At 40.2% G+C, this 14934-nt stretch overlaps 1 protein-coding gene across 2 annotated transcripts in view; it reads left to right on the forward strand.

Annotated features, from left to right (window-relative positions):
* The first annotated feature begins 1475 nt into the window (after positions 1-1475).
* The window catches only part of LOC117270835 (uncharacterized), a 49290-nt gene continuing 35831 nt past the window's right edge, over positions 1476-14934 (forward strand). Inside the window, exons 1-3 of one of the 2 annotated variants that reach the window (XM_033648747.2) lie at positions 1476-1940; positions 13536-13731; positions 14186-14351. In XM_033648747.2, the coding sequence (XP_033504638.2) occupies positions 13685-13731; positions 14186-14351 (213 nt within the window). In that variant the 5' untranslated portion in view covers positions 1476-1940; positions 13536-13684. The remainder of the gene's footprint in view (positions 1941-13535; positions 13732-14185; positions 14352-14934) is intronic. The other variant, XM_033648748.2, reaches the window with a different exon arrangement.

Raw genomic sequence — 14934 nt, forward strand, 5'->3', positions numbered from 1 at the left:
AGGAAAAACTTAACTTAAGGTGTTTTGTGCAACCCATTTTATCTTGGTGTATTGTGCAACCTTTGTTATCTTGAGGAAACCTTAACTAGGACTCTAAGGGAACTCTTAACTTAAGGATATTTTTGTGCAACCAATTTTCTAGTCCTAAACTAGGCCTTTAAGGAAAAACTTAACTTAAGGTGTTTTGTGCAACCCATTTTATCTTGGTGTATTGTGCAACCTTTGTTATCTTGAGGAAACCTTAACTAGGACTTTAAGTAAAATCTTAACTTAAGGTCTTTTGTGCTACTATGTTGTCTTGAGGAAACCTTAACCAGGACTTTGAGGAAAAGCTTTACTCAAGTAGACTTTAAGGAAAATCTTACCTTAAGGTGTTTTGTGCAACCGATGTTATCTTGAGGAAATCTTAACAATGACTTTAAAGAAAACCTTAACTCAAGGTGTTTTGTTCTTAAGTAAGACTTTAAGAAAAATCTTAACTTAAGGTGTTGTGTCCAACAATGTTATCTTGAGGAAACCTTAACTAGGACTTTAAGGGAAAGCTTAACTTAAAGATATTTTGTGCAACCAATTTTCTAGCCCTAAACTAGGGCTTTAAGGAAAATCTTAACCTAAATTGTTTTGTGCAACTGATTGTATCTTGGTCTTTTGTGCTACTGTTGTTATCTTGAGGAAACCCAAACTAGGACTTTAAGGAAAAATCTTAACTTAAGGTCTTTTGTGCAACCGATTTTCTCTCAGTGTCTTGTGCAACTGATTTTATCTCTTTTGTGCTACCGATGTTATCTTGAGGAAACATTAACCTGGACTTTAAGGAAAATCTTAACGTAAGGCGTTTTTGCAACCAATTATATCTTGGTGTTTTGTGCAACCTTTGTTATCTTGAGGAAACTTTAACCAGGACTTTAAGAAAAATCTTCACTTGAGGTCTTTTGGGCAACTGATTTTATTTCGGTGTTTTGTGCAACCTTTATCTTGAGGAAACCTTAACTTCGACTTTAAGAAAAATCTTAACGTAAGGTGTTTTGTGCAAGCAATTTTATTTTGGTATTTTGTGCAGCTTATTTTATCTCGGTGTTTTGCGCAACCTTTGTTATCTTGAGGAAACCTTAACCAGGACTATAAGAAAAATCTTAACATAAGGTGTTTTTTTGCAACCAATTATATCTTAGTATTTTGTGCAACCTTTGTTATCTTGAGGAAACTTTAACCAGGACTTTAAGGAAAGTCTTAACTTAAGTGTTTTGTGCAAACGGCCCCTGTTCATGAGCAGCTGATGAAATATTTCACTTTACCAACTGACTTGTTCCTTCTTATTGAGATACCTCGCGCGCTCGTGCACGCATAACTTATGAGGGCTTCCCCGCGCTGCACGTGCGTGTACAAACTGGAGAGCACGAGAGAGAGAGAGAGAGAGAGAGAGAGAGAGAGAGAGAGAGGAGGCAGTCTTCTTCTTCTTCTTGGTGTCGCTTCCGGCTTCAGACTCACAGACAAACAGCGCTTTACTACGAGCTGAGAGGAGTCGAGCAGCAGCAGCGGCATGACAACACAAACTAACTCTGTGGACTGAGAGCTCACTGTCACAGGAGGAATTCACCGCTCGGTACCAAACCCTCTGAAGTCTCCCTCAAATATCCACAGACAAAACATCTGTAGAGGAGAAAGACATTTTGAAATCTTCTTCTGTGGAGGAGGATTTTTTTGGGGTGAAAAGGTGAAGACCGGCGGCAGCGTCGAATAAGCTCGTCTGTGGAGGAAACCAAAAACACAACACAGGAGGAGTAGAGAAGTTTTGACTGCTGCTGCACAGAGAGCCGTGTCTTTGTGTGAAGAAGAAGAAGGAGAAGAAGAAGAGTCATTCTCGGTTTATAGCTGCTGGGATCTGTCTGTAGTATCAGCCAGACCAATAAAAGTGTCCCGGAGCAGTCTTGGAGAGGACGGTAAGATAACACAGGGCCTGCTGCTGTCAGCTCTCAGCACATTATTCAGGTTATTACACTTTAATAGCAACACCTGTGGTGCAGATGGAGAGGGTACAGTGAAAGCTGACACAATTATAGGCCTAGTAATGTATTCAGTGAGTGGGGAGAGGAGAAAATCAAACTATTTGAGTAGTTTTAAAACAATTTTATGCTTATTCTTAATTAAAATTATATAATTAGAGCTTAAAAGAGTATTTAGTCTTACTGGGTCTTGAGTTTTGTGATTACAGATGCACTCTTTTCAAATTACAGCTGCTTTTCCAGTGATATACAACACTAAATAATACTGTATACTACTTTTTAGCCACATTACATAGAAAAAGGTGGAGTTGGACAGGATTTAATGGCATCTGAATCCTTAATTGAAGCCACTTGTCAAAGCCGGATCACTGAAACACCTTACAGTAAATCAGTTTAGCTTTCAACAACTGTATGTTACAATAGTTACTAACAGTTATTATAAAATATCAACATCCAATTTTTTTTTTTTTTTTTTTTTTACTTATGAAAAGACAGCTGCAGCACACATTTGTCAGACTCTTGTTTGATTTATTAGTTATTTTACCAGCTTGCAACCACATCCAAAATGGGTCCTGCCATAGGAACCAACTGCATGCATCAAATTTGACTGTGGTTTATTTCTGGGGCTGCAACTATTGATTATTTTGCATTAATCGATGCAGTATTTGGCTTATAAAATGTCAGATAATAATGACACATGGTCAGCACATTTTTTAAAATATCTTACACAGAGATATTCAATTAAAGTTGACATCAAATCCTCCAACTGAAAAAGCTGCAACTGTCAATTCAAAAATAAATAAATGAAAAATAATATTTCAATGAATAATTTCTGTCAGTTGACTAATTGTTGATGCTCTAGTTTAATTTTCTACAGGCCCCCCTCAAGTAGAGCTGCAATGATTAAATGATTAGTTGTCAGATATTGAATTAATCACCAATTAATCTGATAACCCATTTAAGCTTCTTAAATGTGAATATTTTGACATTTAAGGACGTCATCTCGGGCTGTGGGAATCACTGATTGACATTTTTCACCATTTTCTGACATTTTATAGACCAAACAACTTGTATATAAAAAATAATTGACAATTAAAGTAATCATTAGTTGCAGCCCACTTGAGGCTCTTTACCTTCTGGGAACCAATAACCTTTAACTGTGGTGTGGTTCTCTGCTTTAAGTATCCCATCTGCTAGTAGTTGGTCTGTGGTGGTATGTTAATTTAACATTGCAGTATTGATTGTGATATAGTAAAGTTTCCAGACATTCCATTGAGCAGATAGGGATTAAATAATACCTACCTGAATGTGTGTTTTTGGCTGGCAACGTTACATCACATTTGTGCAAAAAAATCATTTAAATTTTTAAATTCAATATTATCATAAATTAATCCTGCTCATTGATGTATAACTTTGCCCACAATGATCTAATACACTAATACAGAGATATAAAATGAATGACCGCTCACAAGATAAAGAATATACTGGGGACCCCCTCATAACTGTCCCTTGGAGGAAGTTAACGTTACCTTTTTTTAACACCTCTGCTGTCTGAACAAGGCGAGAGAGATGTATTTGATAGACATTAGACGTGTTGAAATATTCACACCTCCTCAGCACCGAATATTCATAAAACAATGCCATTAACATCAGTTAAGTTACTTGCCAGTAGCGCTGTATCTAAAGAAAATATAAATGGTACGTCAAGAAAAAAAGGGCTAATGTGGAGTGCATTTCAGAACATGACAGCCTGATATAGGTTGGCAGTCTGAAAAGCATCTGAGGCACTTTGATTATAGATAAAAATCCATATCAGTAGAGTTCTTGTGCTTAAAATCAAAGTGCCTCTGATTGTTTTATTCATATATAGGCAAAATAAAACGTATTCAACAATTTGTCAGATTAGAACGTAATCTATGAGCTGCTCAAAATTTAAAAATTGAAATATACCTTGTCAAACTATGAAGCCTTTTGGGGAAATAAAAAATATTTTATATTATGATAATTTAAACTAATATATCTGAAAACTCTTCCCCGACCTCCTTGCAGAGTGTCACTGACCCCACTTTGAGAGTCTCTGTAAACAGTGTGGCAACTTATATGACGGCAGACAAAATAAAAATCATCTCTTTGTGTTATGCTGTCATATTGCCCCGCCATCTGCTTATGTACATGTTAAGAAACAATCAGCATCAGCATCTTTGAAACTTTTTCTCAGCTGAGTTGCTCCGAGCGTACTGTACGTAGGTTTAATGCCCACTTGTGTGGGCGAGTGGACAGTTTGTATACTCATGCAGTCCCACTCAACCTGACATTAGGCTGCGCTCAAACACAGACAGCATTTACATGTGCTGTTATATCAGAAACAACACAACCAGTGTTTGTTGTTTAAATTTTAGATTTATTTATTTTGAATTATCAGTACGGAGTCATGGTCGGAGCTGTGGTTTGCTTCATCATCCTGCTTCATGTCTGTTGTTAATTAGCACTAATGTATCTTAAAGTGTTTGGAGTGTCAACATCATGGATACAGTGCTGACACATGTGTCTGTTTGGACAGTATTATCTGTGAGGGAGATGGAGACATGTGGGTGTCAGAGTGGGATGGAGGAGACAAAATATGCAATGTGGTTCTGCTTTTTGCTGAATGTTTTCTCCCTGCATTTGTTTTTAAGCTGGTTAGAGCACAGTGGACGTCCTCTATGAAAGTATGTTCCTCCTCCTCCTTTTAGCGCATCTGATGGCATTTGCAGATGAGGAAGTTTGTGACCCGACCACCATGTTAAAAACAGTTGAGCTAAAACTAAGCCCACCCACAACTTTCTAATTTTACAGCTAATATTACACAGAAATAGGTTTATGAAAACATTTGAGGAGAGAATGCAGTAACAGAATCTTGTTTCATATTTGAACAGCGCTGCCTGGTTTGACAGTTTGACCACAGGTCACAAGCTGTGATTGACATGATTGACAGCTGCGTTAGAGGCTCCTCTGCATTGATGGGTTGTTTTCCTGAGATGCACTATGAGGTGGAGGAGGCAGAGGAGCATGATTTGTTCACAGACAATCTATCTCATGTATATCAATGGTAGTTTCGGTTAATTTTGCTTTGGATTGACCGACACCCAGAAAGGTGCGGGGATGATGTTTAATTGTTGGCCAGCATGGACGATAGTGTCGCCCTGGTTCCCTCATCGAAAAGCCAACTGGATCTTTCCATTTGATTTTAGGTTATTGCCGAAAATAAGTTCTGTGGCAAACAAACATTTGTCACAGGGCAAGATAATCTTCATAAATGAACACCACTTTTAAGATTTTTGAAGAGTAGATGCAGTCACAATCCAACCACACCACAGTTGTGTGACGTCACCAACGAAACTGTAAATCCGAATTTGGCATGATGACGCTCTGTTGTCTCTTTTAGCCTCTTGTTAGCAACGTTCTTTTTTAGGAAACGTAAAAGCTTCAAAATTCATGAGTGGGGTATTTACTGACATATTTTATGTCATAGAACAAAACGTGAAAATCTCTTAAGGCACCTAACCAAAAATCCATTGACCTCGAGACAAGGGAACCACAAGCGCAAAAAAAGCAAACTTATTTCTGGGTTTTAGGGCACCTGCACTACTCTATTAAAGCAGCTGTGGGGAACTTTACGTTTTCGTTGATTATTGTGCCCCCCTTGGTCGACGCGGTATGACACCCACAGCCTGGTGTCGTAAAAATCTCGACTGCAACCGGCAATTACAGCATGCATTTGTTTTGGAAAGTGAGAGGAAAATCATAAATGTTCTGGTGTAGCTCTGAATTTCTTATAAACTGAGGACAACTGCCTGCTGTATATTTGTGTTCATGGTCACAGTCACAGATAATTTTGTGGCGTTTGTTGTAACGTTACTAGACAAAAGCGGTTCACATCAGCTAACGTTACATTTAGCTTGCTTATAACTTCCATGTCGTCATATATTGAAGTGAAACAACGTCTAACAAGTTGCGGTATATTCTCTAAATAAAAACAAAAATGACATACCTGTCGATTAGGAAAAGGGCCAACTCGGGATCAGTTTTAAAACCGTTCAAATCTCTCAGCTCTCTCCACTTGCTGAATGCCCGACCGAGGTTTACACGTGTTTGGGCTCGAGCTCTATCACTGTTCTGTTTAACCTTCTTCTGTTCTTTTTCTTTTAGATGGTGCTCCTTCTTTATCCGCCATGACATCGAAAGTACAACCAAGTTCTTATAGATACATCTGGTAAAACTGTTATGTGTTCAGCAATGCCCGTTGCGTACCGCTTACTCAAAGAACACTCTCTGTAAACACGGCTCTTCTTCTTCTCTCAATTTATTGGCGTATCGCAACTTCCAGGTGCATACCACCACCTACTGTACAAGAATGTGCAACATCATGTCATTTAGCCTGTTTCTTAAATCCTACTCGTAAACACGGCTCCTTCTTCTTCTGTGGTTTAATGGCTGCGGGCTGCTGCGGGCGTGCAGACTTACTTCCGCCTCCGGGTGCCGTATTCTGGTTTGCTGACTTCCGCTGTGTCTGACCCAAGCGAGGCTACGCTAAATAGCCATATAGAGAAAGGCTTTTTTGTCGCTGTTTGGTTCAAATAAATATGCGGATCTTCAAGGGGGGGGTGATATGAACTAGGGACAGTTTTATAAATGGTAAAAAGTTCCACACAGCTGCTTTAACCAGTAACTAACTGGTTAATTTTAAATCAAAAAACATAAAATGATGTGAAATGCAAGAGGCCTTTCCTTCTATCCTGGTGCTCCACTGACATAGTTAGCTTTAGCGCCACATTTCAAAGCGCCAACCATTTAGAGATAGTGAAAATTTAATGTTCTGTGATGAAACGTCTTGCCTGTTATTTTACTTTCTGTTGGCTTTCCTTACAAAAGGCCTGCTATTTGTGTTGACGTGTGAAAAAGTAGTGCCCACTACCCATCCTTTGGTCTCCACTGGGTAGCTAACATTACTCTATATACAGACTCTACATTCAGTGAATGTAGAGTCTGTATGCAAACCCCGGAGATCTTGCCCCCGGAAGAAGAGTGGAAGAGCCCTGGTTTCCGGTTGTAGGCTGTTTGTAGACCGCGTGATATTGACCAATCACGTTTGAGTCGGCTGCAGTTGTTGCCAGGTTAAACGGTCCGTGCGGTGAACTAACGAGGTGGAACATAATTGGCGTCACTGCAAACTCTGAATCCATCGCAATGGTTCAGCATATTTACTTATATATAAACGGAAGTCGGAAACAGAAATTCGCCTCCTTCGCCCAAATCAGACCGGAATGCCAAAAAATCGGGGGTCTGCCCCCAGAGGCTGTATCGCCGTCTGTCAGAAGTCAGACGCCAAATACAGCCAATGGGTTCCAAGAATGTCTAACATTAGCCTTGGCTGCTCTGCGCATCTCTCAGCAGCTCAGCTTTGCAGCAAGTTTTCCTAGTGGCCACTTGCAGTATTGCAGCAAAAAAAAAAAAAAAATCCCCTGCTGCCCTAAAAACCACTTTCCCTATAGACCACCGTTATAAAAGAGACGTCTATAAAACTGTTGACAGGAAACCTCAAAGTGCAAACAAGGTTAAATATAACTTTCTATTCTGAATTTGAGCTATGGTGGTTTATTCACACATATTCAGTGGGCCGCGCACCACGGAAGTAAACCTGGAAGGTAGAAACTTTTTTGGCGTATGTATAGGTGCCATCTTGGTGTCCCGAATCTAATTATTATTTAATCTATGGATAGTTAGCTGCAACACACATTCAGAGGTTACTGCTGCTGGTAACGCCATCCCGCCACCTGGACACTGTTGCCATCCTCCAATCTCCATCAAGCATTACCACCAGTAGCCGTGCTGACACTGCTAACAGTGCTAAAGGGGGTTTGCTGCTCAAAATGGAATTGCTTACTCATCGGTGTGACATGGGGAAAACCAGATGGTGGGCACACATTAATCAGTTAGCAGATTGACAGAAAATTTTTTGACAATTACTTTTGAAGAACATTTAATTATTTTTTTCTGGTTTTAGGGTGTTTTGGCTGCTTGTTTTATCAAGTTACTTTTACTTTTAATACTTAAAGTCGATATTCCTGATCATACTTCTTACTTACTTTTACTTAAGTGACATTTTCAGTGCAGGATTTTTAGTTGTAATAGTGTTTTCACAGTGTTGCATATGTACTTTTACTTAAGAAGAAGATCTGAATACTTCCTCGAGCTTTGCTACTGTTTCAGGTTTTTACCAACTGTAGCTTCAAGGCCTTTTCTCTTTGTGAAGATATTTAAATGCTCCATCAATGACAGCTAAGAGTCGAATCAGCCGAGGCTTTAAAATGTTCTTTGTTGTACTTTTTCATACTTTCATATGTGATGAAACTTTGATGGTCCCTGTGGGGGAACTGGACATTTTGGCGAGCTCTAAATTCAGACAAGTCGAGCCGGAGCTGTTGTCTAGTGCAGTGAGAGAAGAAAAAAAAAGTCTTTGGATGCAGTTAACCATGCTCAACGGTGTGAAAATGTTTCCCGCTGCCCAGTGCTGCTTCATTACAACAACTGAGCCGTTTCACTGAAAGTAAATCCACTACTTCTGCATGAAGGATTCAGAACAGACCGCTAAACCAAAATAGCCTGTAAACACCTCTCTTTCCCTCCTCGTTCCTCTGTCTCTCACACAGCTCCCTTGGTCCCTGTCCTGTGCTATGTCTCCTTCCTCCCTCTTTATCTGCTCTTGGGGTGAATCGTGCTGTTTTCACTGAAGCTTAGAGAACATTAGCGGATAGATAGAAGTGATTACACAGTGTGAAAAAAAAGCTGCACTGGTGGTTAGTAAACTACCCGAGAGACAAGCCATTAAGTTTGTTTCCTGCCTCACTCGAACTGCGTCACTCCCCAACAAGGAAACCCCATGTTTACCCCGTAGTTCACGACCTGATGTCTTAACTTATCTGGAATCAAAACACATCCCAGGGCAGTTTTGGCAGCTCAGCACATGATAAGAATGCCGGTATGCTTGAATGAGCCCCAGAACTGAACCGAAAAGGATTTGTTTTCTAGATGTTGGAGCTTGAGTTTAGTTTTGCTGGCATCTCTGTGTGACAGAAGTGATAACATGGTGTGAAACAATATACAAAGTGTGTCTGTACTCTGCAGCACACGTCTCAGTGCACTGCCATCGTACTGGCATGTTTTACTGAGAGGAAAAATGACTCGATGTGTACTCTAATTTTTCATTCATTCCTGTGTGAGATGATCACTTGGCATTTTAAATTTCATGAGGATGATTTGCCTGCAGTCCAGACTTGTTATTCACAGCTCTGCACACCAGTAATGACTGTCTTGCTGGTGCTTATCTCACATGCTATACAAAGCAGCCAGCCAACTCCGGATCATCACTCATCTGTCTGAATCAAATACAAGGAGCTGGACATCACTGCTGTTTTCAAAGCTGAAAAACATTTTTGGTCTGTCTAAGCTGAAACTCAATCCAGCATTGGGAAACTGGACGTTTCTGCAAATGTTGCGCAGTTTGACCGCTAAACGTCAAGCACCAGTTGGCATCTCACGCACAGTGAAGCTTATTTGCATAGCTTATTTCAGTTGTCACTGACAGGACTCGATACTACAACCTGTTGCTCTTGTTTAGAGCGTGAACCTAACCACATAAAGCACTTAAACTATTATCGATAAATATCTTCGGCTGTGCTGTGAAGGGAGTGCTGGAAGTCTTAAACGTGTACTCGTGAAAGAACAGTTCCTCCCATAAAAATACTCAAGTAAAAGTGAAAATTAGCATTCGAGAAACCTGCTCAAGTAAAAGCAAAAAAGTACATGGTCAGTAAATTACTCAGAGAACAAGTCGCTTTCTGTTTCAATATTTATAGGTGGTGCAGGCCTGTACAAAATAATGCAAAAAAACTGCACTTGATAAAAATTGATGACACTTTTTATTTAATGGAGCAGGTAGGTCAATCAAACAAATTGGGATAACCTATACAATAGAAATATCTCCCACTCTGCATCTCTTCCTCTCCATGTTTCTCCTCTTTATCATAACATTACATTACACTTTCACCTACAGTGTTTGCAATGACAGTGTGTTTCTGGACATTAGAAGAGGGACTTTCAGGAGGCATAGCGATCACTTCAGAATGAAACTGTTGTCTTTTTTAGATTTTAGTACATAGGGTTGCGGCATGGTGGTGAAGTGGTTAGCATTGGTGCCTCACAGCAAGAGGGTTCCTGATTTTAACCCAGGGTGGGGGAGCCCTTGTGTGTGGAGTTTGCATGTTCTCCCCATGTCAGTGTAGGTTTCCTCCAGGTGCTCCAGCTTCCTCCCACAGTCCAAAGACATGCAGGTTAATTGGTGACTCTAAATTGTTCGTAGGTGTGAATGTGAGCGTGAATGGTTGTCTGCCTCTATGTGTCAGCCCTGTGATAGTCTGGTGACCTGTCCAGGGTGAACCCCGCCTCTCACCCAGTGTCAGCTGGAATAGGCTCCCTAACAGGATAAGTGTTTACAGCTGAAACCCTCTGCAGTGGAGGTGCTCCTCATACACTCTTTTCCCTCAATCTGAAGGTACAAATGGCACATGCAGTGAAATAACAAGTAGATCACAAATTATACTTTTGTGAAGAGCAGAAGTGCAATTTTAAAAAAGGAGTATGCCTCGAACATGACCTTTTTACTCATGTGTGTTGCTTGAAATGAGGTTCTATCCACCGGTGGTAGTGAATGGAGCCCATGTGCGTCCATCTAATGCACCTAAAGAATGGATCAGTTTGCCTTCTGATTGTGAACACTGTGTTCTCTTAAAGCCAACCTAAAGAACCTTTTTACTCAAGCATTCTCTTCAGTGACCACACCGTTCTTGAACATTATGTTTGTTTTTCTATGTCTGTATGTGTGCTGGATGTCTCTGTTTATTTGCACATTTTTGCTGTTTTGTTTATATGTAAAGCACTCTGAGCTGCTTGGTGCTGCACAGATGATTTTGAATTGAATTTCACTGTGCAAATATCTGATTTTAGACTATTTCACCTTGCAGCAGTCTTGATTCAAGAGCTGAAATGAAATGTTTCTAACAAGAGCACCAGATCATTGTAGTATTGTAGTGCTTGAGACGAGTCTCAAGACCACTTTTTGAAGGTCATTTTTACTCGGCCTTCTCTTGGACTCAGACAAAGTGCACTCTGGATTATATCTGAAAACCGATCAAGGCTGAAACTGCATTTATATAACTAAACTGCCTGTGCATCATTGATTCATGTAACATCATTTGATTTGATTTATAATCAACTTGTTAAGTTTGATTTCAGGAAAAGCAGCGCAAGTCCATACTGCAGGACACACTACAGTTACAAGTGTGGAACATGCAGACCATAAGCTCTCCTCAAATTGATCTAAAAGATCCACATTCCCTTAAAAACATCCGCAGAAAACAAATGAAGATTCCTCTTTCTTCTTCTCTTCAGTGGCCATATGCTGTATATATGACCACCTTTAATAGTAACTAAAATTTCCAAATAGAAATGAGTCATGTTATTGGTTACATTTGTAACACTGATGTAAAACATCAACTGGACTTGCGCTGCTTTTCCTGAAATCAGACTTAACAAGTTGATTATAAATCAAATGCACCTAAGAAACAGTCACATTATTTTGACTGCTCTTTTACCTCTCCTTAGTGGCATTTAGTAGAGCGGATCACAGATTGCGACAAGCTGACACCTCTCCCAAGTGTGCCAAGTGTGAACTCCCGGTTAGAATTCCTTCGGTGTTTATTCTTCAGGAGGTTTTTACCAGGAGACGAATTATCCTTGGAGGTCTCTTTCTCTCCAAATAAACTGATTAGGTGATTTAAACCAGTAGAAACACTGACGAAAGCAGTTTCATGTTACGAAATCAGTGATTCTCTGATGCCGTTCAGCTCGTCGTAAATGTGCCGCTAGCCCAGAACCTGCTAATATGCGCTCACCTTTTTTCTTCGATAACTTAAGATCGAGACGTTTGGAAGTAGTCTCTTCCTCTCCAAAACAAATAGACCTGGGCTCTGATTTATAAAACACTGTAGGATCCATACTAGAAATGTACGTACGGACAAATGCCAAAAATAGCGTGTGCCAAAAAATATTCAACAATTTCTACAATCAAGTTTCCACCTTACCGTCTGTGTCGCCAATTTCCTGTCTAAGCAAGTTTTGCGTGGGAAGTGGCCTGCGCTTCTTTTAGGCCTCGTTTTGTGCGTACACAATAGTTATAAATGAGAACCCAGACTGCTCATCATATTGGGACTGCTAGCTGTGGTGACCAAATTGAAAGTGTGAAAATGCAAATGGCCCTGTCCAGAGCCAGTGTTTGGTTTGTCCATTCTGGGCTACTGTAGATAGAAACGGCTCATTGTAAGGTTATGAAAACACGATGATTCTTATTTTCAGGTGATTAAGACATCTGCCTAATTTACAAAATAAAGATATTCAAACATATGAGCATAGCTCTCCTGTGGTTACATTTCTTGAACCAATCTTTATAAATCGTACCACAACACCAAAAAAATAGTAAACAAGCTGCCTGTCTTTGGAGTAAAAGGAGAAGTGCTTATTCAGTGACTCTGCACATCTTTATCTGCTTCGAGGGGCCGTTGTCTTTTCTCCATGTTTTGCCCCAATCTCTACCTTTCCCTCTCCATCTGTGTTTCACTCTGCTGCCGCTTTTTATCTGTATTTGCCTCTCTCTTTATGTACCTCCTGCCCTTTGTCATTCTCCCTCTCGGCATGCTTCTCTGTATCTCCATCTTTTTTGCCCTTTTCCATGTGCCTCCCTCATTTTCTCTTCGAAAGAATGTTACCTTCAAGTTACTTTATTTTTAGACTGAAGCAGATTTCAAACAAACAGTGGGGCGCTGCAGCAGGATCGAGTGGAGCAAAAGTGTTGTCACAGTTTGGTTGGCCTGAACTTTATGTTTCGGGCTCCTTTTAGAACAAAGATGAGGAAAGCAAGAGCATGAAAAGGTTCATACGGTTAAATATGTAAAAGAGGTTTACTGGTGCGGCTTAGTTGGAGAGGAGGGTTGTACTAATGTAGTAAAACAGCTGTTTGATTCAAATAAGCATTGTAAAAATCTCGGCTTCTATGAAACATTATCAGGAGAAAAGGCAAATTATTTCCAGTGAGTGAAACACGTCCCTTCCTAATTTACTTCCAATATTAATCTCCATCTCTTTGTCTGTCTGTCTGTCCTCCTTTCACTTTCTCTTTTTTAATCCCAGTAGGAACAATGATATCTTTTATTTTGAGTTAACCACAGGACTACATGAATAATCTTCTTTGTCCATGACGCAGTTAGGGATGGCTTTCCAGGAACGGAAAATTGATTTTCCAGTGTCTGTCCTTTTTGAAAAAGGGCTGTTATTTAGTTTTCTCTTTGAAAAGAATGTTTCTCATTTTGATAGTCACCCGTGTTAGCACGTAGAGAGGTTAGACACAGCAAAATGAATTTTCTCGACTTTCTTATTTTGTAGTGGCCGAGGCAGATTCTCCAGCAGAGTGGAGCTGCTGACTGAATGCAAAGGAAACACTGAAAGCCGTTCTCCAGACCTCCCTGCAGCTTCAGGGGAGATTGTCAGATGTGTACCCAGCACTCAAAGCCCCTGGCCTGGCCGCGGCGGGGATGGCAGCCTCTGCCCTGAACCTGAACGGCCTTGGAGTCATGAACAGGTGTGTTCTGTTTTTTTACAGTGTGTACCTTACTTTGGCTTTTATTTGTAAAGACTGCACCACTTTCTTGGAGAGTTGTAGAGGAAATGCATACTTCAAACATGTTTGGTCAGCTGAGAACATGTTAGACCGGACGGGGGAGATAACTTTTTATTTAAATCACATTACAGAACAATTTTTAAGCTGCCCTGCTGCCCAACATGTTAACGATTCACATGAAAATATTGTATATATAATCACTTTCCAATCCTAATGCTTAGACGTTGTTTTATTGGGTGATACTAACATTATTTAAAGTTTTTAACATATAACCAACTAACATTATGATATTTTTGTGTGTATTTGTTTCTGTAAAGAGGAAACAAAATGTTGTATTACTGTGAAAGCCTGGAAACACACAAACCAACCTCTCCTCTCCTCTCGTCTTATCTCCTCTCCTCTCCTCTCCTTGCAGCAGTAACCAGTTTCACACCCAGCAAGGCTCCTCTAGTACCACCTCTCGAACTAGAACCAGTCCAGTTGGTCGACCCGTGCTGCCGGTTCCAGATCGGAGCACCTACTGTCAGTTACTTGGTGGGGGAGCACCAGGTGGAGGTCTCTACAGCCCAACCAGCCCTAAGGTAAAAACACTCAAATAACTTGATAAAATAAGAAAAAAAAAAAACCCCGGCAGTATTAAAGGAATAGTTCACCCAAGAAATGATAATTTGTATATCAGTTACTCATTCGGTGTTATGCCGAACTTGTGAAGAAAACTTTGTTTTTCTCGCATGCCTGCGCGGTGAATGAAGAATCCAAAAACAGAGAACATTCTTGATGAATTCAAGTCATTGGGGTCCATGTTAAATAACAGCAAAACTGTATCAAAACGAACTCTCACACAACTCATGCAGTATAATCGAAGTCTCATTTATCCAGTCATATGCTCAGTACTTCCCAAGCAGACAACTCTTTCTGACGGGGAACTGACTAAAAGTGAAACTTATCTATCCTCTCTTCAAAGCCAGACTCCATTGACAAAAACAATAATTCTACCTCACTGAACACAGGGGAGCTGCTGGCCTACCACTGCCTGGATCAGTTTTTTTGTTTGTGTTATTGTGTGACTTCGGTGAATCTGAATGAACCCTTTACAGCACCAAAGTCACACAATGACACAAACAAACTATAGATCAAGGCAGCGATAGACCAGCTCCTGTGTTC

Source organism: Epinephelus lanceolatus, chromosome 13, assembly GCF_041903045.1.
Source record: "Epinephelus lanceolatus isolate andai-2023 chromosome 13, ASM4190304v1, whole genome shotgun sequence".
In the NCBI taxonomy this organism is placed as follows: Eukaryota; Metazoa; Chordata; class Actinopteri; order Perciformes; family Serranidae; genus Epinephelus; species Epinephelus lanceolatus.